The sequence below is a fragment of the Bombina bombina genome, chromosome 2 (assembly GCF_027579735.1).
Source record: "Bombina bombina isolate aBomBom1 chromosome 2, aBomBom1.pri, whole genome shotgun sequence".
Classification (NCBI taxonomy): Eukaryota; Metazoa; Chordata; class Amphibia; order Anura; family Bombinatoridae; genus Bombina; species Bombina bombina.
Genome location: NC_069500.1, coordinates 123773701 through 123786704, shown reverse-complemented (window position 1 = coordinate 123786704; position 13004 = coordinate 123773701). Strand labels below are relative to the sequence as shown.

The following is a 13004-nucleotide window of genomic DNA, read 5'->3' as shown; positions in this document are numbered from 1 at the left end:
TAGTGGGTTTTTTTTGTAATTTAGCTAATTTTATTTAATTTAGTAAATTGTATTTAATTTAGGTAATTTATTTAATTGTAGTCTAGTGTTAGGTGTTAGTGTAACTTAGGTTAGGTTTAATTTTACATGTAAATTTGTATTTATTTTAGCTAGGTAGTTATTAAATAGTTAATAACTATTTAGTAACTATTCTACCAAGTTAAAATAAATACAAACTTGCCTGTAAAATAAAAATAAACCCTAAGCTAAATACAATGTAAATATTATTTATATTGTAGCTAGTTTAGGGTTTATTTTATAGGTAAGTATTTAGGTTTAAATAGGAATTATTTAGGTAATGATAGTAATTTTTATTTATATTTATTTTAATTATATTTAAGTTAGGGGTGTTAGGGTTAGGGTTAGACTTAGGCGCTATGGAAGTCCCATAGAAAAAAGACTATACACAATTTGTGTAAGTTGATTTGCGGTAAGGTCAAAAAAAGTGTGCAGTGATCCTAAATGTGCAAGACTCGTAATACCAGCGGGAGTAGAAAAGCAGCGTTATGAGGCTCTTTTACTCATAACGCAAGACTCGTAATCTAGCTGTGAGTTTTTACCAGATGATACAAGCACTTTAGTCTTTCTGAGCAAGTGCTGTGTTTGAAATGCTGGTGCATACTTAAATACACTTTTGAAACATCTATAGCTTTTCATAGAAATATATTGGTTGGAATGTCCCTTTAAGGCAGGTATTAGTGTGATAGTAAAATGCTGTAGAAGCATAATAGAGCATTTTGGCTATATGGTAACCCTAAACACCACAGGAAGGTAGTCTGCCTGAAGCATTACTGTACTTTTGCAGCAGTCCCTCAATTCATACCCCATCTAGAATACATCTAGAATCTATGGCTCCCAATCTGAACATAAAAAAGAATTGGGCCAGTCAGAGGCTGAAGCATAAGGCAAATTTAAAACATTACCTAAAGGGTGAAACAAAAGCTTAAACATGCATTTTTTTTAAACCAGATTAGATTATAGAAAATTCTAAGGAAATGTCATCAATCCATCCCAAAAATTAAAATCATTTAAACAAAAAAAAAAGCTCAAACTCGAAGAAGGGTAAAAAGTTGCAAAACTCAGCAGCAACCTCTTCCTCAAGTCTGCCACAGCCGGAATGTAAGGTCAGGCACTCCCCTTCCCAGTGTGGACTGATCCATTCCTTAAAAAGGGGAAATTTCATTTATACTTTTTTAAACATCACCAAATGTCATTGGATTAGTTATTCCTGCCAGTAAACTGTTTCTGCTAAACAGGTATGTGTGCACGTATTGCATTTCCTCCCCTCCAGGAGTCTTTGAAGTAATTACCTTATGCCCTGGACCGACCCATATGAAATAACAGGACTTTGGAGTTCTTTGCAGAACTGGTAAACAAGTTGAGTATAAATAGTGAAGCTCCCCAGCCCTAGCAGAGCAGCAGTCTGCAGAGAACCAAGGGCTGACGTAAGGAAATGATTTTGTTTTCTTTACATGCACGCTTTTATAGCAAGTTTTATTTTTGTAAACTATGAAAACAATGTGCAATACCAGAGATCTGTTTTAATTCTGCTTCTCATTAGTATTTTACATTGAAAGACTTTCAAAACATTAATTTAGTTATAGATGCATCTAAGTTATTACAAATTTAAACTAATAATTATGTTTAACATTTAAACTAACATAGACCTGTAAATAGGTATTTGCTATAAATAAGAATAAGGAAGAATAATGTAATAGTCTATATTGATGTGTGAATGCCTAAAAATGAATATGTACATACTAGTGAAGTTGTTATTTTTCAAGGGACAAAGGGAGTTTCCTCAGCAGAGTTCCATATTTGCCACATATACTTATTATCTCTATGATAGTCACTAAAGTATGAGAGTTCACTATTTATTTTTTCCTCCAGGACATCTCTAGTAAATTCAAGCCTAGCCTTGGTTGTATATTTTCTGCATCACCTTTGAATAAACACTTTATAAATATTTATTTTGTTCTCATCCAGCTGCTGAAGTGGTAAGAACAAAACATTGTAGTGTAAAAGAAAAATATATATATTTTTGTTATATTCCTATTTGTGAATTACAGCTATTTTCTTTACATAATCTTAGGTACTTGCTGAATAACTATAATTCCAGATTTTAGAAAAACTAGCTACATAATTGCTTATTTTTCTTTACAGTATTTTTTTTATAGATACAGTAGTTTATTTTGAAAGATGTGTGTTTTGCTCCAGTTTATTAGGAAAAAATATATTCAATACATTTTTATAGAGATACCACATAATAAAACAAACAAGTATGCCAACAATAATTAATGTAGAAATCACAAAGCTATTTTTTTTATCAGTTTTCTATAGTTTATAGACCAGCTATGGTGTTTAAATGATTGCTGTTGTTGTTCTTGTGGCACAACTATTTAGTAAAAATAAATAAATTAGGATTTATCTAAAAAAAAAAAAAAGATCTAACAAAAAAAAAAACTAATAGCAAACGTAGCGTAAGTATCAGTGGTTAATGATAAAGGTCCTTTTTTGTCATTGAGCTGCAATAAAATCATTCTTTGGCTGTTTTTGTACCTGCCTGATTGCCTGCAGCGATCTGCCCTTTGCTATGATATCATTTCATTTTTGAATAAAGTAACTTGGAGATCTTTCACAACTTGAAACCCTTCATCAAGCGCATACCAATACCCTCATTTGTTTACTCAGCTGTGCACTCACAGGCTCAGTAAAGAGCGGGTGTTTAGGCATTTTCTTCTGTGTTAATAATTAAATAATAATATGTTGTTTTTTTAACTTAAAGTGATAGTAAATGCTAGGATTTACCAGTGGAACAAATAAAGAGGACTTTCAGTCATAAAGTATATAAAATACTTAATGCTAAAAATTCCTTTATTTGTCTGAAGTGCTCGTCGCTTTGAGCACCTCAGGCCGCACGGACCTCTTAGCCAATAGCCGTGTGGGCCAACTGGCATTATGCCGTATAGCTAGAACACTATTGGCTAAGATCAGCTCACTGCAAAATAGCGTTCTGCTGTGGGCTGCCTGAGGCGTTCAGCGTTGCAAACGCTGCAGACAAATAAAGGAACTTTCAGCATGAAGTATTTTATACTTCATAACTGAAAGTCCCTTTATTTGTTGCACTGGTAAATCCTAGTGCTCCACAAATGCTAGGATTTAATATCATTTTAAATTAATCTGAGTATCTACAGAACTGTAAAAAACATACTATTAAGAGCCGTAAAATGCCATGCTCTAATTTGTTAGTGAATGCAATTTTAAGACTTTTGATCCTGCATTACAGAGTATAAGTACCTCTTTGGACCTGCAGAGCACTGCTGTTCCTGAGTGGAAACCTCAGCTGATCTAATCAGCAGTGCTAGTCGCACGACTCAGATCCTGTTTTAACAAAATACTTTGATAACAGGAAGAATTCTGAAATACCCTAGAACATCATATTTTAGCTATCATCACTGTAAGCAATAAGGAGAGATACATCACTCTATCTATTCTTAAAGGGACTGCAAAGCAAAAAATAAACATCAATGTTTCAAACAGAGCACGTCATTTTAAACAATTTTCTACTTTATTTCTAGTATCAAATTTGCTTTGTTCTTTTGTCATCCTTTATTGAAGGGTAGAGTTAAGTAGGCTCATGGGAGCTTGCATGTGTCTTTAGTAGTCTGTGGCAGCAGTCTTTGCAACTATGTATAACATTGCTATAAACATTGTTGCATACACTCCTGCCAGAGGGCTAAATACACGTGAATGCTCCTGAGCTCACCTAGAATTGCTCTTTAACAAAGGACACCAAGAGAACTAAGCAACATTGATAATGGTGTATGCGTAAATCATAAGTATTCAGTGTATGAGTAAATAGTATTAATAAAAAATTATAGGTGTATGAATAAATTATGAGTATGAGGGTTATGAGTAAGTCATGAGTATGAATACATAATTATAGGTGTATGAGTAAATAATTATAGGTGTAGCTTGCAGTAGCAATAACCAGCTACTTGTAATGGCTGGGTATTTATCGTGCGCCCGTAAACGGGCGAGTGATAAATTAGCACTCCACTTGTAATCTAGTGCCCTATATGTGACATTTGACTAAAAAAAACTATCAATAACTAAATGGAGTCACTATTGTGTTTGGCATTAGTAGCAATTATCTGTTATCAAATTATTTATTCGTTCTCTTGGTATTTTTTTCTTTTTTAAGCATTTTATTCATTTTCAAAAACACTGGATGGCAGCATTGTTCCCTGTCATTTAGAGCTCCAGAAACCTACCTAGATATCTCTTTAACAAAGAATATCATGGGAACTAAGAAAATTTGATAATAGAAGTAAATTTGTAAAACTTTTTAAAAATTGTATTCTCTGTCTGAATCACAAAAATACACTTTTGGGGTTCATATCCCTTTAAGCTGCAAGTGGTGTTTTAATTGATTTTATTTTTTCATAAGAAAGTAATGATATTATCAATACAACATGTATCAAGTTTTGCAGTTTATTGTAGTACTTAAATCCAAGTTTATTTCTTATACACTTATTACACAGAAGAAAACTCTTTTGATCTTTTCATAAAAAATGCATCCATTACTATACAGAGACCAGGAGCGAATAAAGTTACTTTTTATGTGTGTACTTTGATGCTAGTATCATTAAATGAACTGTAAAATTGATAACATCCAGCACCACTTAGTTTATAGGAACTTAGTAGAAAAGTTAGTTATATATATTTCTGATTGTGCATTTTATTTTGTTTTAGTCTATTTTTTTATGTATTTGTAGTTAGTTTTTACCATAAATAAGTGTTGCTGTTTACCCCATCTCATGTACAGAACACTATGGAATCTGACCACACTTAAATGATATTATCTCTGATACAAGTCATGGCAGTTGCTGTGCTAATGTATTCATCAGCACTATACATTCACTAATTATATGCTGCTTTGTTTTTCCCTACAGGTGAGGCCCAGCCATGTGGAAGGGCTTTGCTCTTGCGCTGGCTCTTTGCCTCCTTCCATGGGGAGGGGCAGAGAGCCAGGGGCATAGCTCTCGATGTAAAAAACCACCAGACTGGAGAATAGGAGAACTAAATCCAATGCTAGAATCTGCTGGAACAGTAACTGTAGTGGCCCTTCTTCAGGCTAGCTGATACTTGTGTCAGCTGCAGGCTTCTAGGTATGGTTGCTTTTCCTTTATTTGAAGGGACAGTGTGCTCTAGAATTTTTATTGTTTAAAAAGTTAGATAATCCCTTTATTACCCATTCCCCAGTTTTGCGTAACCAACATTGTTATAAATACACTTTTACCTCTGTGATTATCTTGTATCTAAGCCTTTGCAGACTGCCCCCCTTATTTCAGTTCTTTTGACAGACTTGCATTTAGCCAATCAGTTCCCTCTCACTTGTAAATACAGGGGCGTGGTCACAATGTTATCTGTATGGCACACATGAACGTATGCCCTCTAGCTGTGGAAAAACTACCAAATGCATTAAAATAAGGGGCGGCCTTCAAGGTTTTAGAAATTTGCATATGAGCCTACCTAGGTTTAGCTTTCAACAAAGAATACTAAGAACAAAGCAAATTTTATGATAAAAGGGAATTGGGAAAGTTGTTTACAATTGCATTCCCTTTCTAAATCATGAGTTTAATTTTGACTAGACTGTCCCTTTAAAACCAAATTTAACCGGTCCCAAAAGCCATGGATTCTAAGATTGAAATTACCTTTTATTAATATTTAAATTATTTTCCTAAGATTAGAATGTACTGAATATCCCAGTACAGTTTTGACATTTTTGATTAGAACAATATCAGAATTCAGGCCCCACACCCTTAATTAAATTGATGGGATTAGCAATATGTATTTACCAAGGGTTTTTCATCAGCCAGAATATTGAAGAGCCAGTCACAAATGTGTTGAGAAGCCAGATAAATGAATCATTTATGCTGTATATAAATGTTGAGGCACAACCTACTGTGTAAATGGCAAAATATACTCTCTCTCCATCTAGGTTGGAGGATCTGCGGGTGAAGTTAGACAATGAAAGCTTGGTGAATATATCCTTTGTTGTAGTTAATCACCAGGGAAAACATTCTAGAGAAAAATACAACCTTCTAAAGTCTAAGGTTTCTGCGGACATTCCAGTGTACCAACAAGAGGAAGATCAGCCAGACATCTGGAGCTTATTGAATGGAAACAAAGATGATTTTCTGATTTATGACAGGTTTGTATTAGAATGAAAACTGTAGTATTAGTAAAACATGTGGACTTGGTATCTTACATATATCATTTTGTTTACTGTTCATTCACAAAGTCTGCCTACTACAGAATCAGCATATCAGATAGCTGAAAAAACAGTAAACCGTAATAACAATTCTTATTAATGTGTGATTTTTGTGTATTCGTTAACAAATTCATTTAGTTTTAATTATTTGGCTAGAAATATTTTTCTTGTGTGTATTATGTAAATTCAATGGCACTTACAGTAATAAAATGTAATGGTCTAATTGGTTAGAGCATGTCCTTTTATCAGTAGCGATACAGTAATGGAATTTACACATCAAAGACCTAAGTTTTACCTTGGTATTTTACTTTATATTCTATTACAGCCCCCTGATTGGTTCAGGTGTCTGTAAAAGGAGCAGAATACAACTAGGCATGGAACCAATATTCATTCTGTATCCATACTATAGTCTTGGCTGTGAGCAATAGGACAAGTCTCCTAAAGATGTTTAGACCATCTGTATATGTCACAATGGTCCTTAAAGACCAGGGCCCTATGATACATGCTGAGATGCTAGTTATGAAAAAGCATTAAAGGGGTATTATAATATGAAGTATGTTTGATTTGCCTATATCAAGCATTTAAAAACAAACTTATGTATATTGATTTAAAAATATGCTTAATTTTCTGCAAATCTTGGGGTTGAACACACCCTTTAGAAAAACATATTAAGGGCCAGATTACAAGTGGAGCGCCAACTATCACTTTCATGAAACCGATATTTGCGCTCCACTGTGTAATACCAGTGCACCCTAATTTGAGCTGGTATTGCAAGTTCACAGCAATGCGAACGCAACCTTGCAGTCACATTACTGGAAAGCATTGCGCTCACGAGAGCTCGCTTCCATAGGCTCCAATGGGAGCCTCGTTCTGATGCTGTCAGATGGCATCAGAACCTAAGCACATCGAAGGGGGTAAGTAGCGCAGCAATAGCAGCGCCTTGAGACCCTTACGGGTGAATAGCTGCGCTTTACAAGAACCCAATAGATAGATTTAAATGTATATGATTATATACCTATATATTTATGTGTATATACACATATATATGTAAATAAGCATATACATATATATATTTACTGTGAACACTCAGTTCCCATTGACTGCAATGTAAAGGCTCTTTTCAGTGCCATTTGTTTTCTAACACCTCACTCCCACCAACTTTAACCCCAAAATACTGCCTAGTGCAGTTATTTTATTAAAAAATAAAGATAATGCTATTTTTATTTTTTAATAAAATACAATAGACTGTATTTTTTGGGCAGATTTATAAAATTAACCAGAGATCTGATCTGTGGTTAATTTTATAAGCGCTAATTGTTACCGCAATAGCAATAACCAGCCACTTGTAATGGCTAATTATCGCACGCGTGATAAATTAACGCTCTACTTCTAATCTGGCTCTAAGTTGTTTATCTACAAAAAACCCAATAGACTTTAATGATTTTTTTTTTCTTCTAAAGGATTGTGAGTGTCCCCCTTATTTTTAAGATATGTTTTCCTTGCCTGTTTATATTTAACTGGGCGAACCAATCAGATGTCAGATATGGATTTAAGTCTTTTATGCACAACACTAAGAAAGAGATTGATTGTCATTAACATGTAAAAAAATAAATTTATCTCTGAGGTATGTCTGTACCTTTTTAAGACTTTAAGTAGTCTTAAAAAGGTACAGACATACCTCAGAGATATTATGGGTTTGGCTCCAGAGCACCACAATAAAGCAAATATTGCAATAAAGTAAGTTACACAAATGTTTTGGTTTCTCAGTGCATAGAAAAGTTATGTTTACACTATACTGTAGTCTATTAGGGCTCAAGTTATCTTACAGGGGCAGACATATTCACCCCTGTTGGCCCTGCTTCTCCTCTGGCAGGCAGCAATCCGCTGCCTGCATTTACCTGCTCCTGTGTGCTTATGCGCCCCCTGCATGCACACAGTCAATCACGTGCGGGCAGGTGCTGCCAATGGAAATTCTCCTCCTAAAAGGTGAACAACAGGGCAGGGAAGCATCAATCTGACCGCTGCTTGATAAATCCTGACTGCTTGTTCACTTGTGCGAATCTGCAGTTGAAGGGGAGAGAAGCGCAGTAGCATTACTGCGCTTCTCTCCCCTTCGACTGCAGATAGAGATATTGCATCTTCTATATCTGTGAGGTACGTTAACTACATAGAGAACACTTAGCATGGTAACAAATCAAGCAAGGCCAACCTCATAAGGCTGAAAACCAGTATTATGTTGTAAAACACTTTGGCATAGAGCTTTTTTAGAATGTTCTATTTTATCTATTCTTAAGAAGATGGCTTCTGTTTATCATCTATAGTTGTTTAAAAACATTCTGTAAATTAGACTTTATTTATGTACACATGTTGAATTATTTTTTGATCAGTTCTCTTTTGTCGTTCTTTGAAAAATGTAATTACCACTTTGTGTTTTCTTGCTCTTATTTAAGGTGTGGACGTTTGGTACAGCATCTTGGTTTACCTTACACATTTTTAAGTTTTCCATATGTTGAAGAAGCAATAAAATCTGCATATTGTGAAAATAAATGTGGAAGCTGTAAGCACAAGGTAACTTTTTATTTGAATAAATCTTTAGATTTCTGTGTGTGTATATATTGCTGTACATTTCAGGTGAGAAAAGTTACACAGGCAAAAGCCTAATTTTTATCAATCATTGCAATTTATTACTAGAACGTGTGTGTATGTGTAATTACACTTGTAATCTAACCCATAATAAATAAAAAAAACTACCCCGCATGCCTGATGTCTTGGGGTCAGATTGGACTCTGATCTTTCTTTCACTCCTCACATTCGGTCCTTGGCTAAATCCTGCTGCTTCCACCTTTAAAAACATCTCTAAAATTAGACATTTCCTTACACAAGACACAACTAAGATTTTAATCCACTCTCTCATCCTTTCCTGCCTTGATTACTGCAACTCTGTCCTCTCTGGTCTCCCTAGCTGCCGTCTTGCTACTTTACAATCCATAATGAATGCATCTGCCAGGCTTATCTTCCTTGCACGTCGCTCTTCATCTGCTGTACCTCTCTGCCAATCCCTTCACTGGATTCCTCTTGCCTCCAAGATTAAACACAAAAATCTCACTCTGACATACAAAGCCCTCAACTGCACTGCCCCCCCTATATCTCAGACCTTGTCTCCAGATACTCTCCCTCCCGTCCCCTTTGCTCTGCTCATGACCTCCTACTCTCCTCCTCTCTTGTTACCTCCTCATATTCCTGTCTACAGGACTTCTCCAGACTGACTCACATCTTGTGGAACTCTCTGCCTCGCTCCACAAGACTCTCCCCTAGTTTTGAAAGCTTCAAGTACTCCCTAAAGACTCTACTGTTCAGGGATGCATACAACCTACACTAACATTTCTTTATAACAGTTCCTCTCCTCCATTGCTATCTCCTTGAACCCAGCTGTTTGTAGATCACCTTCTTAAGAGCTGACTACAACAGTGGGACTCTTGGCAGGGCCCTCTACCTGTTTGATCCCTATAAATGTTTCCTTGTATTCTGCCTAGGTTTATAGCGCTGTGGAATCTGTTGGCGCTCTACAAATAACCGATAATAATAACAATAATAATGGAAAAAATAAAGTACTCATTTTAGGTAGGTTATTGTACTGTGGAATAGTCATCAACTAGTAGTAGCTGAGGCTTTTAAATGAAAAGAAACTAATCTAATGCTTTGCTGGAAAAACAAAACAAAAAACATAAAGCACAGGAAACACAGTGGACGCAAAGTGAATATACAGTGGATAAAGCTAAAAAGATGCATATTAGTCACCAATGCCCTACAGATTGTGGTGGCATTTATTACTATTATTATCATTCATTTCTAAAGTATTGCTTATATGCAGTAGTCAATGATTCTTTGTAAAATATTTTCCATTATTTTAGACATCTGAAGTTGATACGATTTGCAAGAAGCCTGAGGAACAGCTAACAGAGGACAAGCCAGCTGAAGAGCAAATAGAAACACCACAGGAACAAAGAAACCATCACAGACACAGTCATCATGTGCACAGGGGTCATGGGCACAGGCACCACCAGCCTGACAAGGAAACTGTGGCAGTAGTTCATAATAGGCAATCTGGTCATCACAGGGGTCATGGGCGCAGACAGCATAATGAAGAGGGCCAAGTGCGTGATGTTCAGATTTTCAGCCCACACTCTCGTACTCATCACAGTAGGATTGTAGATCATAATGAGCTAGGTCAAAAGGTTGGGGAATCTGTACCCCAGAGGGAGGTTATTTTTGTACCACAAAGAGAGGCAGACATTCCAGTACTAAAAAATAAACTTTGAAAAAAGGTTAAAAGCTGAAAAAAGCAGTACCTATGAGACTGGAAAGAGGAATCAGGGAAAGCTACTATTAGCTGATGCTGACATTGCCGACAGCTTTCTTTTGAAACAACACAAAATGAAGTCACTTGACAGTGTACTGGGGATCTCCCAGCTGCCTGTAGGTGACATGAGTTGCTGTCAGACAATCTCCCTGAATCCTGACAATGACGTTTGCCTCCAGCTGCATGACATACAACAGATACAGGCCCAGCAGAAGCAGAATCTAATACTGCTTGAGAATGACCAAAGGAGACAGAAAACTGACAGTGACGGGAACTGTGAAAATTCTTGATGTAAACTGTTAAAAGTTTACAATGTAATTCCCTATAACTGTAATGCAACTTAGCCATGGTTTGCCTTAATTACTATGCAGTCTTTTACCATAAAAGTCAAGAGCAAGAATCTGATTTATGGCAAAATTTTGCAGAGTAAAGAGGTTACAGATCATCCTATATTGCATTCTAACATCATTTTTCTCATTCTCTGCTGGAGAGCCTATTTTTTAAAGGGACATTGAAATAAAAAAAAAACTAACAACTTGTCAATATGAAAGAACAGTATTTAATAAGCATGTCAATTTTTTTTTTTGTCTGAAAAATGTGAAGCAGGGGTTGTTTACATTTAAATCAAAACAAATAGAAAACTATCAGTTGTACACTTTGTACAAATGATCATTGGCTGGTAATTATTTCATTCTAATGCATATGGGCTAATTTGTACAAAAGCCAGTGGGCGTAATCAGGAAGTAACTATCAGTTAATAAGAATTAGTAGGAAGTACAAAACTGACACTGCTGTATTAGTTCCAGTTTCAATTTAAACATCTTTTACGTCACATTTGTGAGACAAACATGCTGCTTTTTTTTTATATGAATGATATTTTTTTATGCAATGTCCCTTTATAACAGCAGCTTAAGTTCAGTACCTCTCTTGTTCATCTCCTGACATAATGTTTGCATTAATGATGGTAAAAGCATAAACTGTGAAAAGGGGCTTTTGCTGGAGTCGTTGCAGTCATTATTAGGTGACAGACTTGAGAAGAAATTCAGCTACATTTTTCGTCTGTCTTAAATGGACTAATAGCTATTTGTAATATTTTTTTATGAAACAAGTATTTAGTTTAACAAATAAAACTTTTCAACAAGATTCCTTCAAAACTTTCTATAAAACATACCAAAGACTGAAAATTCTATTTCTATATTTGATAATGTTTTTGTGTCTTTTTAATGTTTGTGCTCTCGAAATAATTAGCATAGTTGGGTTGATGGGTTGCTATATGTGCATATGCTATACTCAATGATGGTTTATAGGTAAACTCACCCCTACGTAACCTGAATAAACTTGTATGGCTTTGCCATTAGCAATTGGGTATGTTCTACAACTAAATATGTGAAAATATTTCAGAAGAAGCACAATAAAATGTTAAATACTGACGCATGTCTCTTTATTTATAAGAGTTTTTACTAAGTATTCCATTCTTAAATCTAACTTCACAATCTTTTCCTCTTCAAACGAGACTCTTGGCCGTTGCGAATTTGACGCTCCAAATTCTTTATTGTGTTACGGAGACTTTCAATCTCTCTGTTTTTTTCTTCCTGTAAATGCTGAAGTTTCTGTAAGGAACAGGACCAAGGGCAATGAAATAAGTTATTTAGTAATGTTAGTATTGCTAAGCTATAATAATTATGAGTTTACATATATTTATTTTATCCAGGCAAATGCTTTTCTAATATTGCTCATTATTAAATAATATGGTGAATACAGATGATCAGTTTAAGATATTGGAACTCTCCATTACACTATCTAGCAGACAAACTGATTTGTATCTTCGTGAATGCGATGCATCTGGTACTATGTAAGGATGTGGCCCTTATCTTGATAAATAATCACTTGTTTGATGTTTTGTTTTATAAAGTTATACCTGCTCTGCCTTAATCATATATCTGTTAAGATTGAGTTTTTTCTCTTTGCATGAACTACATTACACCCTATACATGCTATTCAGTCTGAACTTCACCTAAGTTTATATATAGGGGCATATTTATCAATGTGCGAGCTGACATGATGCAAAGTAGCTTATCATGTCTGCCGCATATTGATAAATGCCGGCATTTATCATTGCACCAGCAGTTCTTGGGAAATGCTGGTTTAATGCCGCCCCTGCAGATTCGCGGCCAATCGGCAGCTAGCAGGGGGTGTCAATCAACCCAATCGTATTCAATCGGGTTGATTTCTGTCCGCCGCCTCAGAGCAGGCGGACAAGTTATGGAGCATCAGTCTTTAGACCGCTGCTTCATAACTTCTGTTTCCGGCGAGCCTAATCAAGGGGCA

At 35.5% G+C, this 13004-nt stretch overlaps 1 protein-coding gene across 1 annotated transcript; it reads left to right on the top strand.

The window, feature by feature from the left end:
* The first annotated feature begins 1349 nt into the window (after window positions 1-1349).
* On the top strand, window positions 1350-12106 carry SELENOP (selenoprotein P). The gene is made up of 5 exons (XM_053701251.1): window positions 1350-1484; window positions 4995-5210; window positions 6044-6256; window positions 8767-8884; window positions 10228-12106. The coding sequence occupies exons 2-5, from the start codon at window positions 5008-5010 to the stop codon at window positions 10909-10911; spliced, it is 1218 nt and encodes a 405-aa protein (XP_053557226.1). The 5' UTR covers window positions 1350-1484; window positions 4995-5007; the 3' UTR covers window positions 10912-12106.
* Window positions 12107-13004: the final 898 nt, after the last annotated feature.